Source organism: Mytilus trossulus, chromosome 14 (genome assembly GCF_036588685.1).
Source record: "Mytilus trossulus isolate FHL-02 chromosome 14, PNRI_Mtr1.1.1.hap1, whole genome shotgun sequence".
NCBI classification, from domain to species: domain Eukaryota; kingdom Metazoa; phylum Mollusca; class Bivalvia; order Mytilida; family Mytilidae; genus Mytilus; species Mytilus trossulus.
Window position 1 is genome coordinate 6,064,480 of NC_086386.1, and position 21,802 is coordinate 6,086,281.

The following is a 21,802-nucleotide window of genomic DNA, read 5'->3' on the forward strand; positions in this document are numbered from 1 at the left end:
TTACCCCGATTTAGTTTTTTGTCCATGAAATAATGAGTTTTGATCCGCGGTATACTACTGTTGCCTTCATTTTTCATAAGTTTAAGTGACATTTCCAAAAAAATACGAAATTAAAAAAAATCCAAACTCCTCTTGGCTTATCTGGTAAATGACCGTTTTCATTTCTTTCATCTTTAGCAATTAGACAAAAATAATGCAGTGTGTATATTCTAAAAATTATTAACGGCCATTTGATTTTAGTTCTTTTTACATAAAAATTGGTTGTTTTTCATAAAATATTCAGAATTTCAGGGAAAGATACTTAAATCATGTTTGCATTTATTAAAAAATTCCAAACAGTCTTCTTTTATATTTTATATTGGAAATAATGCAACACCATTTGCAGGCATTATAATTGACTTTAGAGAACGTAATGTTGAATAACATGAGAATAATATAAAGATAAAGTAACTCAAACTTTTGTGTGTATCTATTCTTCTGTTGTACTGTAACGCTAATGACCCAGGATAGGTTGGGCATTCTCTAATATGTTTAACCCTGTCTCATTATGTATGTGTCTGATTTAAGTCATGAGCCTGTAATTCAGTTGTTGTCGTTCACTTCTTTTTATCATATATGTGTTCGTTTATCATTTCGTACGTTTAAAGAGACATTTGTCATTTCATGTCTTTTTTAACTGACTTTTTCTTATAATCATAGAACACTTCATTTCTAGGTATTTGAACCTGAAATCTTTGAAATATATTGCTTTGAGACGTATAATTTAAAAAAAATATATTTTCAAAATCCCACACAAATTTTTTTCCACGATCAAGTTGTGTGGGAATTATCTATTTCATTCCCACTAGTGTTGCTGGTTACGTAATACCCAGCTAATTTGAGCGTCACTGATGATTTTTTTTTTGTATAAAAACTGGTATCTATGATGAGTTTATGTACGAAAGTAGGGGGCCAGAGTCACATGTCATAAATAAACATAAACACATAAAAAACGAATGGACAAGAACTGTCATATTCCTGACTGGTACATGCATTTTCAAATGTAGAAACCTGGTTTTGAAGCGCTGAACCTCTCACTTCGATGACAGTCTCATCGAATTCCGTTATATTTACAATGATGCGTGAACTAAACAGATATAACAATTAAAATAGTAAAACTATGGCAGCAGTCATCATCGTGCAACAATTTTTAAAGGAACAATTTAACAGAACACACAAAACATCTATCTACAAACAAATTCATTGATTCGCGTGTCTGTTGTCAGAAAATTGTATACGTCATATAAATTGGTCGTTCACTGTATATACAAACAATTTAAAAATTGTGCATGGGCAATGTAAGCATACAGGGTTAACATACAGGTAGACGCTACAGACGAGGATTTTAGAATCGATTTACACCGTTATCAAGATTATTCTGTCTTAGAATATGTGAGTGACTCCTAATACTCTCCCTATATCCGATACTGTTAAGGTCATTTTAAAGTTTTTCAGTTCTTCTTCCATTGCAAAAGATATGAAAAAATATATAAGAATATAAAAAAACACATTATGAGTTTCACTTGCAAAAACAGCTACACGATATACTAAGTTCAATTAAGACTTAATTAACAGTACAAAGTCTTTGTTCCTTTTAAAGATTGTCAATGGAAATGGGACAAGGGGTTCTTGATTGATTGATCTGTTATCATTTATACTGAATTGTATTTTTTTGTCACAAACAGTATTTTGAATGTTTTTCAATAATAAAATTTATTATCTTTACTGTTTTATATCTTCCTAACCTTGTAAGCCGAAATCATCTATCAAAATATCATGATAGGATACGCGGTCGTTTGATTGGGATATATTTACTGTATATGCGGGCTCTCCCGGAATATTGCTATATAGAATTCTAATGTTCAATTTTGGGAAGTCGAAATCATCGTTTTTGGTCAAATGCTTTTGTTCTCAATAGATGTTCATCGCAATTACTAAAAATAAGTTTTTGAATGAGACTCTTAACTCTATCTGTGGTATCATTCATTTCAAATTGGTGGGATATATAGGTTCATCATAGTCGCCAAATTTTTTATTATTTAGTGAGAGGATATTATAATCAAATAGCACAATGAATTACGTTAAAAATTAAAGTGAAAGTAACGTTATCAACAATTTCTGGGTCTCGACAATATTCAATATATATATGAGAAATATTTTTGTTTAAAAAGTACCAGTATATATTACAAGTTGGTAAAAGTTAACTTTGTTAGCATTTTTCCAAGTGAATTAACTGAATTCAAAGTGTTTTTTTATACAAATCGATATTTTAAAAAGAGAGTCCTATCTTAATAGGTTTGCAACAAATTATTGAAAGACCTGATAGTTTCTTTGTTCTAAAATCAATATATGGAACAATTATTTAAAATATATTCCCTATATCCATGTATGGCACATTTCCAATTTTGTTTGTAAAAAAGTAGTGAATTAAATCATGTACAATTGTAATCTTTGGATATGTTTAGCATTTTGCTTACATTTTTTCATGAACTTTTAGTGTATTTTAAAAGCAATAATAAAAATGATTGAAAGGAAATTAATTCATTTCTGTGTCTTTTTGAATTATGTTGTACATCATGTTTTGTGTACTAATAATGAGACTGTTTTATGGAAATACATTATGGACCACAAAGCTTATAACAAATATGTAAGGCGGCCTACTTGGAATTATAGCAAACCCATAGAGGTCGAGTTTACAATTGTGTTAAACTCAATTAATTCATTAGACATGAAGGAACAAATCCTGACTACATCAGGTATAAGGATGTCATGGAGAGATGAATTTTTAACATGGAATCGCAGTTTTTATGGCGAAACAACAAAAATATCGGCTCCCTTATCTGAGATATGGAATCCGGATGTTCATTTGATCAACTATGCAGACAGGTCAAATATATTTGAAGATAAAGATACACTTGTTAATATCTACAGTACTGGATTGGTTGAATGGCATAATTTTATTGAACTTAAAACTTATTGTTTCGTAGATACGACACAATATCCATTTGAAACCGAGATCTGTAAATTACACTTTTCAGCTCAATATCTTGACGAAAAAGAACAATTATTAAAAATCCAGCTGCAAGATGATTATTTTAATCAATTTCAATCAAACGGAGAATGGCATATATCTAAACCTGACAAAATTAGAACTTATACTGAAATACGAAATAGCAATAGTAAAAGATTCGCTGGTGTGGTATTGGAAATAGAAATGGAACGACGACAAACCTATTACGTGTGGAAGTTTCTTGTTCCAACTGTTGCGATTACATGTATCAATATGGTAACATTTTTGCTTCCAGTGAAAAGTGGCGCCAAAGTCACGCTATCAACATTTGTTGTATTGAGTTTCACTGTGATGATTCAGTTATTTAATCAATCTTTACCTAGCAGTTCCGACAAAATTTCTCAATTTGGAAGATTACTGTGGTGTTTACTTGGTATGAGTGGATTAAGTCTCATATTTAATGTTGTTATTACTGCAATTTTCTATCGCAAATGTACTATATGTAAAATAAATTGTTCAGTATGCAACTTTGCAAAACTGATAAAGAACTTTCAAGATAAACCTAGAAATACAACGTGCTGCTGTAAAAGTAAAGAGGACGAACAGATAACAGAACTAAAGTATATCAGAACACAAGAAAAGGAAACTGTTCAACAGGGTTCCAGCATGGAAAATAAAAGTATGTTTTCTTTAAATGCTCAGTTCCGAGAAGTTACAATCACAATTGTGTTAACATTGATCACACGTTTAAGTGCTACGATGGCCAGATGTCTTCCCATAATTTCATTAAAAAGAGTCAGCATAAACGGAAAATAAAACATCAACCAGACAACACCAATGCTAAATGACAACAACAGTCACTCACCACGATGAGAAAAAAAGAAACTGTGGATGAACTGCTTCATTAGTTACATCTGCAATGGTTTATCACTACAGAATTATTTTTATAAGCATGGGTTTCTAGTCTAGTTTTGTCTTTGTTCTCGTATGATGGCTTCTGTCTAAAAGGGATCTGAAATGCTATCCTTTATGTGTAAATTCTAAAGGGAGAACAGTTTCTTTTTTAAAATTAAGAGTTTTCTTTGAAAAGCATTTTATGAATGACAAAAAAATATGATATAACGGTGTATTGGTTTTTAGCCTCTCATGACATCACAGTTGTCGGGTTACTCCCAACACATATCCTAGAAAGTCACGAAGTTACGAAAGAACCTTTCATTTACCTCAAATTTCAGTTGACTATATATGAAAAGAAAATAATGTAAAACCCTCAAAAATTTAACTTAGATAATATTCAAATGCATTAAATATACATGTAGCCGGATCCTTTTTGCTCAATGTTGAACGCCGTCGGTTACCTATAATGCCTGTTTAAATCGACTCTGGTAGATAGTTGTTTCATCCTAATTTCTTGTTGTCAGAACAATATACTGGTGAAAGATGGACGAAAGATACCAAAGGGACAGTCACACTCATAAATCTAAAACGCCAAGGTTTAAATGAAAAAGACACACAGACAAACAATAGTACACATGACACAACATAGAAAACTGAAGAATAAAAAACTCGAACCCCACTAAAAACTAGGAGTGGTCTCAGGTGCTTTAAACTTCGACCTACACGTGCCAGCGTATTTTAACATTCCACACAATGCCGGATTTGATATTTCCAGGTGACGTATTTCATAATCAACCATCTGAGTGTACCATTGGTATCTGACATGACAAGTTACGAAATAAATACATTAATGCACAATATTTGAACTTGAGTCTGGGTAAAAAAAGAAACCCAAAAACCTATTCTGCGGAGTTCTTAAAATACAACTTTGTAATACATGTACACTCGTGGGTAGGGAAAGTCAGCGAAAATTAAAACTGCTTCCTAATTCTACACATAAAGAGAACACTACGTACGGCTAATACAATTATAACAACATTATACCTTTACCATACAAATATTTGAAAAAACGCTACTGTAGTAAATGGAACTTCAAAACGGCGGCTATTTTTCTATTGGTGTTATGTATGGTTTATGGAAACATAACAGGGTCAACATAATCTTATTATGATTTATATTTCTGATTTGACCGGAAAGACCGTGTGATATTTTATTATTATTTCTGTTCCGTTGTTATAATGAATGGTTTTTGATAGTAAATATATTTTATTTTAATACTATATAAAATAGTTGGATTAAGTATGATTGCGTGTTAGATATCATTAAAGACTAAAGGGTGACAATACAAACAACTATAAGTCACCGTACGGACTTCTTCAATTAGCAAACTATATATCGTAAATAAAGTCAACTATAAAAAACTGCGATATAAATCATTTCAAACGAGAGAAAAAAAACTGATTTATTTATGCCAAAACAATAAACACATTTTATAGACAGTAACCAATGACAACCACTAAATAACAAGGGACTGGCTCATATATAATATGCAGGTTTCTAAAAGTAAAGAAAAAAAGTTCAGCTTTTTTGATACACTCATTTGCCAACTGTCTATACTAAGTTAGGATCAAATGCTTGTAATAACGATGTGTTTTAGATGATACAGACAGTATAATGGATGAAGATAAAGGAGAAGTTAATGATCAAAATAAAGAAAAAGGAAAAGATAATGATCAAAATAAAGAAAAAGGAAAAGATAATGATCAAAATAAAGAGAGAGGAAAAGATAATGATCAAAATAAAGAGAGAGGAGAAAATAAAGATCAAACCAAAGTAAAAGAAAAAATAGAAAGGAAAAGGAAACAAAAGGCCGCAAAAATAGATGTGATTTGTTTGATCATTATGATTTTATCATATGGATTTGTATATACTTTCTTCGGCATTAACATTTTTGGTGGAAGAGAAAACGTTGCATAAGAGTGTTCTACATATTTCAGATGTACAAGGATGAAGCCTATATTGTCGGTTTAACAAAGGTGTTTTTAAAGGCAAGTTCTGAGGATGTTTTCTTTTAATACTATTTTTTTTATTAAACCTGTTACACAACTTAGATAAGTTTTGTTGTTCTTACAAAGACAGGAAACCAAAATAAAAAATTCAAATGACTATTCAAATATTGATTTCTTCCATAATGGAGATTTGTAATGCTATAAAAGCATCGTATGTTTCGATTTTGTTTCATTGTTTCTTTTAAATATCAGGAACAAGGAACGAGATAAAAGTATAACACATTAAAAATTCTAGGTCCAAGATATACCGCCTTTTCCAACAAACATCTCTTCAAACAACTTTTATAAACTAAATAGAAAACATAACAGCAAGGATCAGGAAGTTATGGAAGCGCATATGGTAAACCCCTTGTAAAGTTATTTTGTTGCAAATAAGTTATTATTAGTTATGATGTGTGTTACAAGATCAAGAATCAAATCATCATGTGGAGTTAACTTGTCGGAATGATGAAGAAAAAAATGCATTGTAATGACGACTTGCTAGAATAAATGTAATGACAAAGTAATAAAAAGTCGACATTTTGAATTCCACTTGTTTACTGATTACGTTGAAAAATTGCTTATTTGAAGATGGCTTTTTTGGAAAAACATAGGTCTATTTTTAAATTGATGTCCATATCAGTTGTGTTTTTAATGTGCTTCGGATGTTCAAACAAATCCTTTGAGTTCAAGTTCAAAATAGATAAAGGTTGAGTTGTTGTCCACAGTTATTAAGTATGAAGAAGGGCAAGGGAACGGCAGACAAAATGAAAACAAATATTGAAAAAAATAAACAATCGGACTTATATAAAGAAGGGATATCCCCATACCACTTGGTCCGGCCGTTCATTCACCTTAGTTCTTAAATGGAAGCAGTATTATAATAAATTCGTGAAGGCTTTCACGGTATGCTCGGTAACGCCGGAATATTTTGCTGTCAGTGTAAAAGTGTAAGGTTGACTACAAAAAATATTTTTTCTGTAACACACAAAATTTAAAAGATAGTTGCCTGTAGATGCTTTATTTTCATCTAGAAGATTAACTCTTGTAAGAGTTGTATAACAATTCCTGGAGGTTTGCAATTTTGTTAGGAGAAAACAGTTTAATTCGGTTATATTTACTGCAAAAAGAAATAGAAAATAAAAATAAGAAGATGTGGTTTGATTGTCAATAAGACAACTCTCCATCCAATCACGTAGAAGTAAACAACTGTATGTCCCTGTTTGGTCTTCAACAATGAGCAAAACAGTTACCGCATAATGAGCTATGAAAGATCATGAAATGAAAATTGTAAAAAAATCAGACGAGAAACCTAACGATCTAATAAAGGTAGGAGATGTGTTGTGATATTCAAAAAGAAAACTATCAACCAGAGTTTAAATGCAACGGATGTGAGCATTTATTATTGGCAGCCGTCCGGCCTTCAACAAATCGTAAAGGATGCTAGAAAATGCCACCCAATGGAAATTTGAAACAATTCAAACAAGATATATGATGGCTTATTTATTACAAAACAATTTACGAAAACAATAAATATGAAACACACGAACCAGCGACAACTATCAAACATAGCTGGGACAGCCATGTAACAGAACAACAAAAACTATAAAAATCAGTTGCAGTTGTCTTCACTCAATAGATCGGTATTACTAGGCAATATAAATTCATCAAAACCTATGAGTAATATCGGGTGCTAATATCAGAATGAACATATCCAGCTCGATGTGAGTCACCAGTCGTGTTATTCGTGAAAAAAACAACTTGAAAGAAAAAAAGTAAAATCACAAATTACTGAATTCCGAAAAAAGTCAACCAGGAAAGCCACTAATCGAATGGCAAAATCAAAAGCTAAAACACAAAATTGTAAACGTATAGGGACACAGCAGTCAACATTGTGATTATATCTTAATAACTATAAAAACAAACAAATATGTAAACAAACATTTACCATGACACAATAACACAATGACGGGATGTATTAGTACAGATTCACGTCATATGTTACAAAAAAACACCAAAAATCATATAGACAAAGCATATTAGCAAAAATGAAAGATAAGAGTACAAAAGTCACAATAGAATAATAACACAATGACGGGATGTACGAGTACAGAGACGCGTCAAACGTAACAAAGAAACACAAAAGTGTATATGGACAAAGAATACTAGCAAAAAGGTAAGACAAGAATATAAAAATCATTATAGAACAATAAGACAATGACGGGAGGTATAAGAACGGAGTCAAGTCAAACGATTATCACTAAACCAGACTAAAGAGTAAAAGTTATATTCATAGAGACAAAAACATGTAAATAATACTTATAAACGATTTATTAGGATGATAAACAACGTGAGTACCCAGGATCTATACTGCAAGACCATCGTTTATTATTTGTGTAGTTGTTACGGAATATTCATCATCAAGGTCTTGATACCTTTCGATGAACTTTTTTTTCAGAAAAAGGACGAGACGTTCTTTTACGCACCCCTACCCCTGAATTGTGTCGAGCCTGTGACAGTAATGTCCCGAAAATTAGACACATCAAACCTATATTCTGTCTTTGGTTTTGGCTCCAGCATCTTCGTCGTTTACTGATCGTTAGCTTCTCGTTTGATTTTTTTTACAATTGTCGGTTCGGATCTTTCATAGCTTATTATACGATAAGGTTTTATTGTCTCATTGTGTAAGGTCATACAGTGATACACATTTGTTAACTTTGACGTGACTTTTTACAGAATTAAACTGTTTTGACCATATAAATTTGTTAAACTCGATGAATTGTTATAAAACATGTTCAGGAGTTAATCTTTAAGATAAAAAAAAGCATCTACAAGACCTACAGAAAAACAGAGGCATGAACTTTTTATAATCCACATTTTACTTTAACACTGACAGCAACAATTTCAGTCGTGACAAAGGGTTCGTGGAATCCTTCACGAATCTACAAAACTACCGCTTCCATTTGAGAACTAAGCAAATTAAAGGACCGGGTCTAAGTGATGTTGGAATGTATGTCCCCATTATGTCCAAAAGATGAATAGTTTTCAGTACTTTTTCTTTGATTGATTTTTGTCTGCCGTTCCTCTTTTCATATTAAATAGCTCTGTACTACAACTCGAACTTATCATAATTATTTTGAACTTTAACTCTACGGATAGTGACACTTATCCGAAGCACGTTAAACACACGACATATAGAAAATAGAACTAAGTTTCTCAAAATGGTCATGTGGTTTTACCTTATCATCAAATAAACAAGTTGTCTAATTAATCAATTAACAAGTCGACTTTTCATTACTATGTCATTACAATTATATTAACAAGTTAACATTGTTATGCATTTTTTTCTACATAATTCCGACAAGTCTACTTCAACAAGATGATTTAATTCTAGCTTATAACACATAACCTAACTTAAAATTCCGACTTGATTGCAATAAAAAAAGCTTTACTAGGGGTGTACCATATGCCCTTCCATGTATACTATCGAAGCGCATATGTGTGGAGGCGCATATGGTACACCCCTTGTAAAGTTATTTTGTTGCTCATAAGTCGGAATTATAAGTTATGTTGTGTGTTATAAGCTGGAATCGTATAATCATGTGGAGTCAACTTGTCGGAATGATGAAGAAATAATTGCATTACAATGTCGACTTTCTAATATAAATGTAATGACATAGTAATAAGAAGTCGACATGATAAATTCAACTTGTTAATGGATTAAGTCGACAACTTGTTTACTTGATGATGAGGTAAAGGTGTAGTTATCATCAGAGTTTGAGAGTTAGCGATTCAAGTGGACTTGTTTTCTGATGTTTTGTCACATTGTATTGTGTCGTGTATTGATTATTGGTAATTTTTGATATTGGTAATATTATTGAAACTTTATTTTGAAAATTTTGTAGAACATTTACATTTGCCAAAAAGCGCTTTAAGTGCTGTAGAAAATTCTGCATCCATAAATGCATAAATTATAGGATTGACAATACTGTTAATAATGTACGTATGATAGAGCCACAACACAGTGGCAGCTACTGTTTCAGACAGCCTTTCCCAAAAATCTGGTAATATGCCTTCTAACAAAACCACCATTCCGACCGGCATATAACACACTATTGACACGGCAGTTATTAGAATGAACATGAAAGTAAACTTGTTTTTGAAACGTCTTCTTTTCTTTGAGCGGTTAGTTTTTTTCAAACGTTTAGGCTGAATGGAATTTCCGCTTTTAGCGGCGGAAGATGAGCATTCGGGTACTGTGGTTTCTGTGTAAACGTCAGATGACTGAGTTGATTCAACGTTTGAATCATTCTTGCTTTCGGAATTAACTGTTAGTTTGGAATAGGAACCGTTAGGATTTTTCAGTTCTTGTGTTTTACTTTGAATATTGGTGGCAATGGTCTCGTTTGTTAATTTGTCCCCTGTACTGGTCTCCTTTGATATATTTGTTTGCTTAAATTTCTGCGCGTTGAAATGTTTAAAAATAACCCATCCTACTCTTCCGTACAGAAAAACAAGTGCAAGAACAGTAAACAACATGAGAGTTATAAAAAATATTGAATACACTAATCCAGATTGGTAGAAGCCATGTTTTAGTCTTCCACATCGGTATCCAATCAATCGACCCTCACTAAAGTGTTCATTTACGCCATAGTTCACTGCAAACGGTACGGAGCAAGCAACTGACAAACATACGGATACGGTTACCATTATTTTGCGAGTATTCAAATTAAGTCTGTGACGTCTACATATTATCAAATACCGTTGTATCGCAATAGAAAGTAAAAGGAATAAAGAAATACCTGCTGTTAAAGCAATGGTGTAAAATACTATTTTACATAGAATATTGTTGGTGAAGGTTGTTTGCATCACATCTAACATTATACAGTTTACGGAACCCACCACCGATGTTAGCATATCCGACACAGCTAAGAATGGAATGAAATATCTCTCTTCTTTCCCCTTCATTTGAAATCTGTACACAGCTAGAACAATCATGTTTCCGATCACACCAATAACAAGATATAAAGAAAGAACCACAACGTTGGCTATCAAGTGCTTTGCCATAGCTTGTGTTCGGTATTCTTCTGATTTGTTCGTGAAATTTAAATCCATCGTATGCAAATTCACCAGTTCACTTGTACTGTTCATCTTCAACAACAATCATTCCCCGAAAAACGCAACAATCTGAAATATTTTAAATTTATTGAATTAGAACCAGATGTAAAATAAATGTCATGATAATATATATTTGTAAATCAATAAATTAGTTTGTAAAAATTTACGGTAAAAGAGGGACGAAAGATACCAGAGGGACAGTCAAAATCATAAATCGAAAATAAACTGACAACGCCATGGCTAAAAATGAAAAGGACAAACAGACAAACAATAGTACACATGAAACAACACAGAAAACTAAAGAATAAGCAACACAAACCCCACCAAAAACAAGGGGTGATCTCAGGTGCTTCAGAAGGGTAAGCAAATCCTGCTCCACATATAGCACCCTTCATGTTGCTTATGAGATAACAAATCCGGTAAATTGTCTTATTCGGTAGGTCACATTTATGAAATGGAAGGCGATTGTAGTTACGACGTAAGGACCATATCCGATATCCTTTGTGAAACGGTAATTCCATAACGGTCAACCAACTCGTGATCTCGTGATGGCGTCCGTAAAATTTACGAAGAGATGATTTCAACTTCAACACTTGGAACTCTTGATTTATCTTTTAACTTTTAACTTATTTTAAAACAAGTTACGATTTTTTATAGTTCTCACAGTTCGTTTGCTTTCTTCCAAATGATAAGGGGTGTACTACATGTGGTCGAGTGGTCTAAGTAACGCAAGTACTGTATAACTATCCTTTTAACACTGTTTCTTAGTTCAAACCACTTACATGGTAGTTATGCTAGACTCGTCTCTGAAGGGCAACTCAATTTCTTGCTACACGAAAACTAACAAAGAGTTCAGTAAAAATTGTTTTTAACTATCTAAATTGACAAGGATTGTAAGTTTTCTTGCCGAGTCGACAAAAAATAAATGAATGTTGAAAATAAAAAGGTTGAGTTGGAACTGTAACAGTGGTTAGGTTATGCCTGTGCATTTTATCCGGATGAATAAAATACCTGGTGATTGTTATCCACCAACAAAGATTCACTAGTTTTTTTTTTATCCGGGTCCAGTTTTAAAATATTCACCAGACATTATAAGGTTAAAAAAAACATTTTTGAAGGAAAAATATATATGAAATTGGGCTTATTGATATTTTATGATGTATTTGAAACTTGCATAAACGCCTCCAGGTGCCAGAATTTCTCGCTACATTGAAGACCTGTTAGTGGCCTTCTGCTGTTGTTTTTTCTATGGTCGGGTTGGTGTCTCTGTGACACATGCCCAATTTCCATTCTCAATTTTATAGTTGATTTATGTTATAAATGGAGAGTGTCCGTCCAAGGAATGTTCACACTATTGTTTTTGAACCATGAATGATTACACTAGTGATTTTGTACCGGAATAATTGCACTAGTTATTTTATACAATGATCGACTATAGTGCTTTAGATCCATACATTGATGAAGTGTTCATTTTGATTACACGACATCACAATGATAATTCTTATTAACATTCTTTTTATGTAAATCTATAAAATCGGCATATACTTTTAAATTGTCACTTATTGTAATATTTATATATACTGGATTGCAGAAGTTTTTCTGTTTATTCGCGGATCAACTTGGAGATTAAATCACATCTTCTATGTCAAAACATCTATTAGAATTTAAACTTTCTGTAAGAACAAATCTGCTGTTTGGTTTACATCAAGTGTTATGTCTCGATCATTGTTGTAAGTATTTCAAGTTATAGAAATATCCTCCTTACCATCATCAATCATGATTATTCGTTAGATTGACTCAGATAAATTCAAATGGTTTCTTCGAAATCAAATTTTAGCCTTTTTATTTATGGAAACAATAAAGCGGTCTAATGTAAACAATAACAACGATATCAAGATCAACGCTTTCACACTATTTACATCCAATATTCTCTAGGGAAAACAGTTACCCGGAATAAAAACAGGGCGGAATGAAAGTACGCATACATCACTATTAAGTTTTTTTTCCTTCAAAATAATGATACGCGCGCGTATGGTTTTTTTCGGATTGTATTTGAAAATCGTTTGTTTGTCCAAATAAGACAGATGTTAGAAAGTGAGTTTTTGAAGCCGCATAATGACGATTTTTATGGAAGTGTCCTTATAATACACAAGCACAGAGATGGCTAACGAAAATTTCTAGTGCCTCCAGAAGACTTTAGTTTGCTGAAAATATTTGTTTCACAAAGCTTCTCTCTGACTTATTTAGTTTCAGCCATTAAAAATTCTACTAAAAGGTAGTCACCGTTCAAGGTCAAACGCTATCAAGGAGTAATTTGACGGTTTCGTCTATTTGACTCTTTTGTAGATCTTGACCGACATTTTTTTTCTTTTCTACAGAAAATGTATGAAAAGTCTATGAAGGATACAACTAAACACATTTTAATTTCAATCTTAATAATGTGAAAGAACGTGTTATAAGACTTCATGTGAAACAAAAACTAAATCAAGAAATCAAGAAATCTATCTGCCTATGACACGAAAATTGGGACTTTAAAAAATTAACAGTTGATATTTTACAATTGTTCATTTTTAATATATCAAATCGATTGAGACTAATACTTTTTACTTATGTTGGCTTTTTTAGTATATTATGCATGTACTTTTATTTGTATGTGCAGTTTGTGAAATGTACTAATAATTTGTTATTTGATTTTATAAATCAATAAAATTGAGAACGGAAATTGGGAATGTGTCAGAGACAACACTGGCCCGACCATAGAGCAGACAACAGCCGAAGGCCACCAATGGGTCTGTAATGCAGCGAGAAACTGCCCGACCCGGAGAAGTCCTTCAGCTTGCCCCTAAGGTCGGTTAAGAGCTCTACAGAGCTCATGTTTACCTTGTTGGATTATCATGCCCGACTATAGATAAAATTTACTTACTTACTTACTTACTTACTTACTTACTTTGAGACTGGTCTTCTTTTTAATCTATTTATAAGTATTTGTCAGTTTTAAGTGATTTTCACGTAATTCTTAAGTCACAAGTATTTTTAGTATGTATAACTTCCTAAGCCAATTGATGTATTGTACTTATTAACAATGATTTAATAAATTTAAGATAAAACCCCGGAATAACATATTAACAAAGGTTAAGTTTAATGAGATAGTGTAGCATTAATTAACGAAAAATTCTTCCCAGTGTATATGCATTTTGAAAGTAAATAAATAGAATTTATTCAATATGTCCGCGTGCTTAGTGTTAACTTATTTAGGTTTCATAGTTCGTCTATCAAAAAAAAATGTCTTTATGTAAAATGTATATTGTATTCAACTTTATAAACATATTCACCTCACATATTTTCGTAGAGGCAAGATTAAACGAAAACACTTGAAGTAAAGTTCAGAGTGTCATTTTAATATTTTTTATATAAATAATTAATAAAGCAACATAATTATTTGCTTTATTCAACTATTGCTAACCTCGTCGAAATGTCTACAAAGAAGTCGGTCTGAATAAATAGAGAACAATATACAAATTAGGAGAAGTGAGTTCCTTTTAAAATTGTTATACGATGATAACTGATGTACCAATATTTTGACTATTTTATATATTGTGTCTGTTTATATAACGCATCAATGTAAATATAACGGAATTTGATGAGACTGTCATTAGAGTGAGAGGGTTAGCGCTATAGAACCAGGTTTAATCCACTTTTTTCTACATTTGAAAATGCCGGTACCAAGTCAGGAATATGACAGTTCTTGTGCATTCGTTTTTGATGCTTTTTGTTATTTGATTTTGCCATGTGATTATGGACTTTCTGAATTGATTTTCCTCTAAGTTCAGTATTTTTGTGATTTTACTTTTTGTCAATGAGACCTCACTTTGCAAGAGACCAAATGACAAAGAAATTGATATAACTGAAATCATTGTACGGCAAGTCGACCAATGTTCCATTTCCAATACTACTCGTATGTTGAATTTCAACTTGATACGACATGTAATAACGTCATTGACATTGGATTGTGATCTGTGTGACTAGGACGTGGAGGGATCATTGTTTACATTTTACCCATCATGCTTATCTGGCACATATAATGCAAAGCTAATAAAACAGTTGTTCATTTCCTGTTCAACATGTAGAATGTCTCTTTATTAATCGTGTTTCCTTTTATGCAATGACATTATTAATTTGTTTTCATCTTGTGAGTTGAAATGTTCCTATTGATAGCCTTTGTAACTCTTCTTTAACTTATACTAGCCATGCAGTTTATGTGGCAAATAAGCTATGCGGCTACCTTTAAATCTTGAGAGTATTCAAAACCCTGTAAATCAATTTATATAAGGTTTTGTATATTATATAAACGTGTAAAAAGTGTAACGAAAAATATATAAAAAGGAAACAAAAAATGTACATGTGATTATAAATATTTCGGATAACATATATCCTTCATCAGTATATGATTATGATGAAAAAGGCATTATAATTCTGAATTATAGATTATTAATTATCTAAACTTAAGAGCTTTTTTCGTGTGCATATTTGTTTTTTCTTCTTGATTCCAATCAGTTCAACCCTTGACTTTTTGAACAACAGATATAAAAGATGCTGTTTTGATAAAAAAAAAAAATTGTTGACATGTCTAAAAAAGTGCAATTATCAGTTGCGTTCTAAAAATATATGCCAATGCGATTCTTCCTACATAGTAAAAAGGCAATATTCTTTTATACTAGTATACAAATTAATAAAATTGCTTACCTAAACTTTTGTATATTATAATTCCATTATGAAACTCGAATAGATGTAAGTGTTTATATTTGTTTACTTAATATATATACTGTATAAGACACACCGGATACATATACAACTTAGTTTGATGTGACAAGTATCTCTTTATGTAGGAGCGGTTATCGGAAATCTAAACTTACGCATGACTAACCATTGGAAAACTGGAGATTGAAACTAAAAGGGGAATATTTATAAAATAAAAATGCGTAATAATTGTATGAAAAAGGACAAGAATTAGTTTAGTTTATGTCATACTTACAATTAGCTTGCGGAACAGACGTTTCAACTGAAAGTATACGAGCGTCTGAAGCTATCCTTCATAACAGAGTATACTTGCCCGTAAAACCCATAAATTTGTCGAAAGAGTACATGGTTATTCATTACTACACCAATTCTTCTAGGCTTCCTCATAGCCTCCTTATAGGCTTCCTCATAGCCTCCTTATAGGCTTCCTCGTTGCCTCATTATTATGCTTCCTTATAGCCTCATAGACATGATAGCCTCCTCTAGGTATGATAGCCTCACGCATAATCTTTTTTAACCATCGTTCCAATTGGATTGGTGTGATGTCAAGCCAGAGGTCTATACTTTGCTACTTTTCTGTGTGCACTTAGCTAACCTCTTGATTTATTCATGAAGCACAATATAAAATAATTTAGCTGAGTAGACTCCCCAAGGGCTACGAAAGCCGAGAAGGCTAAACTTCCTTTCAGAATTCAGAGTTCGGAAATCATTGTTATCCTCCATTTATGGGCATTATGCTTTCTGGTTTGTGCATCCGTTCGTCCGTCTGTCCCGCTTCAAGTTTTTATATTTGGGTCTAGGTAGTTTTTAATGAAGTTGATGTCAAATCAACTTGAAACCATAGTACACATGTTTCCTATGATATGATCTTTTTAATGCTAATGCAAATTACAGATTTCCCCCCATTTTCACGGTTCAATGAACATGGAAAATGATAGTGCGGATGTGGCATCCGTGTAGTATAGACACATTTTTGTTTTAAATGTTATACACTTTTATTTATTGTTTGTTGTTATTGTGATACGAAAATTAATTGTCTGTCTTCGTGTAAACTGCTAAACCTAATATATATATAGTTTAAATTTATGGTTTGCTTTTCGTCTGATCTTTGTGATTTTGCTGGTTTGGAACCACTTCTGTAAGTCTGTGATTTTAACTGTTTTCCTTACCACTTTCCCAACTGAACATACACCGACGCTATTTTTATTCCCTTTGTTCCATTAACTCCTTCAAAATATGTCCATTAAATAATAAATTAACCCCTCCCCCTTTCCGAATGTATCTTGTTATAAAAACAGCGAGAAACCCTTCCAGTTCTTTACTATTAGTCACTCAATCATTATTTTATCGGACTCGTACCCTCCTTTTCTAACTCATAAAATAACACCCCATAGTTCTTGAATGAACTATCATAATTTTACCAAAACCTATACAGATGGTTTAATCGTGCTTTGATCACACTGTATTGGAAAGCACGAATGGACGCCGAACAAATGAAAAAAAGTTTTCGTTGTAAAACAAAATATCCGTTGGGAGTCCGTTTGTGTAATGACTAAATATAACGAACGCGTAACGAATGCCTAACGGTAAAGCACAGGACCAGTACCAAATATTATTTAAAACAGACACACACCTAATGGAAGCATACTGGATAAAATGGACAAACAAGTTACCGGTATCACTAACCAACGGATATAGAACGGAAACAAAACGGTCAAGAACCATAAAACGGAAGTCTACCGCGGACGTTCAACGGGTATGTTGACTTCCAGCATCACAATCAAAATCATGGGAAAACTGATATCGCCTTTCACACAAGGAAATTTATACATTACTGTCGCGTCATTAAAATGGGGGTTGGGAATAAATAAATTAATATAAAATATTTTTAGTGAATGTTTTCACAATCAAACAGTTTTCCGAGAAGACGTTTCATGGAACTGGTTAACCCTTCAGAAGCATTGTTTAAAATATGGCAAACGAAAAATGGGGTGTTTAGTTAGAATCAGAGGCATATAATATAGCGTGGGGAGAGTGCCAGTCAATAAAACTAATTCCAAGCTAGCATAATTGACAGAATCCGCGGTAGTCTTTTTCTCGACTTGTTGATTTGTAAGTTAACCAAATTTGGACATCAAATCAAACAGTAAAATCATAAAAATACTGAACTTAGAGGAAAATCTTATTGGAAAGTCCATAATAACAGGGCAAAATCAAATAACAAAACACATAAAAAACGAATGGACAAGAACTGTCATATTCCTGACTTGGTATAGGCATTTTCAAATGTAGAAAATGGTGGATTAAACCTGGTTTTATAGCGCTAACCCTCTCACTTTGATGAAAGTCTCATCACGTTCCGTTATATTAACAATGATGCATTAAATAAACAGAAATAATAAATAAAATAGTCAAAATATGGATACAGCAATCTTCATCGTGTAACAATTTTAAAGGGAACAATTGAACAGAACTCAAAAACATCTTTTTACAAACACATTCATTGATTATTTATCGTTCAATGTATATACAAACAATTTTAAAATATCACATAGGCAACGCAACGTTAGCATACAGGGTTAAAAATCAAAAGAATGTAAGAACTAATTTCAGAAATAGACCGAGATTTAAAATAGTCCAAAAGTTATATAGAATTTATAAGAATCCACAAATTACAGTTCATTCCATTACGCGATTGAATAATTTTGACGTTTGTGGTTCAACGTATTTTGTAAATCATAATAGAAATATATCATAATGACATAAATTAGAACAATAGCATACTGACGGGATCTTTTAAAGTACAGAGTCACGTTATAAGAACCAAAGAAATACAAAAAGTCGCATATACAAAACACAACAGCAAAAAATGAAAGACAATACAAACACATTGACGGGATGTTTAAGTACAATACAGTTGAAAGCATAAAAATGGAAATTTACAAAAGCAATGTAATATCAGTGTTGTTATATTGGATACAATGCTGGAAGATAAGCAAGAGAGATGGAGAAAGACTTTAACACCAGGAACTTGCGTATAATCTTCAAGATATTTTGGCCAACTTTGATTTACAACACAGAACTGCTGCAAAGAGCCAACATGAGCAGCATAAGGTCAGGACTTACTATGGACGTCAAGATGTGCATATGACTATACTGTCAGACGATATTGATTGGTGTTTCTTTATTTAAAAAAAAACATATACCAACTACCATGACTTCAATATTTTTTTATTTTTCTCAATAAAAAGTTAAAATTCAGAAAAGTTCACTTGACCTTATTTCCACATTTAAAAAAATCCAGCCAAAAACCACATTAGTGTGTGGTTTCATTTTTTTATTCACAAAATACGTTAAGAAAATAAATGAAGAGGGCATTTCCTAAAATTGTGTCTTAAAAAAGCGTGGTTTTCCTGTTTGATTGTGTAATTCATACTTGTTGAAATCCGAAGGTTGATACAAATGGGTTTAGGGATGGTTTATTCTTCGTGCAAATGAATCTATTATTTCCTTCCTCGTTGTATTTAACTCGGTGCCGATTCCTAGAGATATGTCAATTAATATTGCCAAGAAGCAAGTTTCTTTGACGCTAAACCAAAATGACAGCTTACAAATAAACAAACACTACAAATAATTATAACACAAGTTTGTAACTACATTTATGGTCACCGTCTATAAGAACGACCAGTGCTGAGAAGAGTTTTTATTTGATCTTGCAAAATGGTTAAGTACACAACAACGTTAAATCGGAATAGATATGTTGAACCCGATGGCAATTGCCACGCTCCCTCCTCATACACAAATATGTGCAGGAAAACTAGGCAAAAATCGATGACTTGTTATTGCGTATAATCACAATAGAAATAAAAAAGTTGAACATTTAACATGTCGCTCGTTTTCCTGGTTGTCTGATTACCTTAATTTCTTGTTTTATCTGTTTGTTTATTTTGGTAACACATTTCTGAAAGATATTTTAGAAACTGTGGATAATGCTACATGCATTTTGCTTGAAACGCCATTGTTAGTAACTTAACTCACTTCTATATTGTTTCGGAAGTCCTACATTGATTTAAGGTAAAAGCTGTAGGTCAATTCAGAAAAAACTAGACATATAATGGATTTTATTTTACAAATAGTAATTTGGATGGAGAGTTGTCTCATTGGCACTCATGCCACATCTTCTTAGATTTATAAGCAGTGATTATCGTTTGATATTGACTAAGAATTTAATTAAGTTTGCACAAAGGCGCATTAATTGTACATGTTTTTGTCAAATTGCGTTTTTCAGTGTATCGACTGGTATTGAGCATCATTTTTTTCGTTTTCTACGGGAACGAATCTAGTATCCATCTAGTCATTTTCTAAAAAAAAAACCCAGCTTATTTCATATCACACATGGTTCCACTCATTACCATTTGAAAGCTACTTATTCGTAAATATACTGCATGTTCAAATTAAGGCAAATTTGTAAATCGATTAGTAGAAGAATAGAATCGTATGAACTGCAAAAGCAACGTGACGGGCTGTGACGGCAGGATAGGCTCCACTCTCCTGCTGTGCAAGCATGCATCACTTGCAATACGGCTAAAGCCAAAACCAAAACAAAATCGGGTACCAAATTTTGATTCATGAATTATTATACATCTCAACGTTGTAATTTTTAAAAGAAAGGCAAAAGATAAAAGTTATTATCAAATTCATAAGTAGATCATAATAAAATTACGATACCTGGCAAAAAAAAACCAACCCGAGAGGCAAACAAAAGAAAAAAATAGTACACACAACACACCATAGAAAACAAAAAAGTGTCCTCAGTACGCGAATGCCCCACTCGCACTATCATTTTCCATGTTCAGTGGACCGTGAAATTGGGGTAAGAACTCTAATTTGGCATTAAAATTAGAAAGATCATATCATAGACAACATGTGTACTAAGTTCGATTGGACTTCAACTTCATCAAAAACTACCTTGACCAAAAACTTTCACCTGGAGCGGGACAGACAGACGGACGGACGGACGAACAGACCAGAAAACATAATGCCCCTCTACTATCGTAGGTGGGGCATAAAAATGAGCAACAATAACAAACAATAAACAGGGGATGTTACCATGTGCTCCGGCAGTGGTTTCCTATCCTACCCCACATATTGTGCTGCTAATATATGTACAGACCCAGAGATAAGTCGTATTCAGTAGGTCTTATAAGAGGAAAATGACGGGATTGAGGTCACGTTAATCGACACGTATTCGTCGTCATCTGTAAAACAGAAGTTTCATAACTGTCGACAAACTCGTGATGACGTCAGTGAAATTTTTGAACGGATGACTTCAACTCGACCATTTGAAGCTTTGGGTTAATAGCCTCATTTTAAACAACAGCCCTTTATAAAGTATTATTATGATAGGCAATGCAAGCTTTGAGATATTGGATAAACTGAAAGAAACATACGTCATATGCAGGCGTTCCTGGAATGTTGGTACAGTGAAATGGAAAGTTCTCAATACGAAAACTGAATTCGCATATTTATTGCAGTGTTTTTGTCAACCGAGCCTTGTTGTCAATTTCTAGATGTAAGTCAATGTAAGAGGTAGATTTAAATGTATCTGCTGTATTTTTTTTATTTCAAGTTCGTTGAGATATATGTGCTTTAGATCGATCGGCACTGATTAGTCTTTTGAAGATGAAACGCACATTTGCAAATTCAAATCTTGGTATCTGTCATGCGTTCATTTTAGACATAATCATCAAATTTTGAATATCAAGTTAGCCTCATATGAATAAAGGAACCAGGCGAAAAGAAAAACACTGATGGTTCAACCATGGGAATGCCAATAATTTGTTGAAAAATGCGTCCTCCAACGTAACAATATGTTGTCAATTAAAAATCAAGC

General features: G+C 32.6%; 2 protein-coding genes across 3 annotated transcripts; one reads left to right on the forward strand and one right to left on the reverse strand.

The window, feature by feature from the left end:
- The first annotated feature begins 2,767 nt into the window (after positions 1-2,767).
- On the forward strand, positions 2,768-3,865 carry LOC134696947 (neuronal acetylcholine receptor subunit alpha-7-like). The gene has a single exon (XM_063558917.1). The coding sequence runs from the start codon at positions 2,768-2,770 to the stop codon at positions 3,863-3,865; it is 1,098 nt and encodes a 365-aa protein (XP_063414987.1).
- Positions 3,866-9,863: 5,998 nt separating this feature from the next.
- Positions 9,864-15,969, reverse strand: LOC134695970 (mu-type opioid receptor-like). Of its 2 annotated transcripts, none has more exons than XM_063557475.1 (2): positions 15,856-15,969; positions 9,864-11,181 (listed from the first exon to the last, which is right to left on the reverse strand). In XM_063557475.1, the coding sequence occupies exon 2, from the start codon at positions 11,143-11,145 to the stop codon at positions 9,880-9,882; it is 1,266 nt and encodes a 421-aa protein (XP_063413545.1). In that variant the 5' UTR covers positions 11,146-11,181; positions 15,856-15,969; the 3' UTR covers positions 9,864-9,879. The 2 variants fall into 2 exon arrangements, with proteins under 2 accessions (XP_063413545.1, XP_063413546.1); XM_063557476.1 differs by lacking the exon at positions 15,856-15,969 and adding an exon at positions 14,060-14,076.
- Between the last annotated feature and the right edge of the window lie 5,833 nt (positions 15,970-21,802).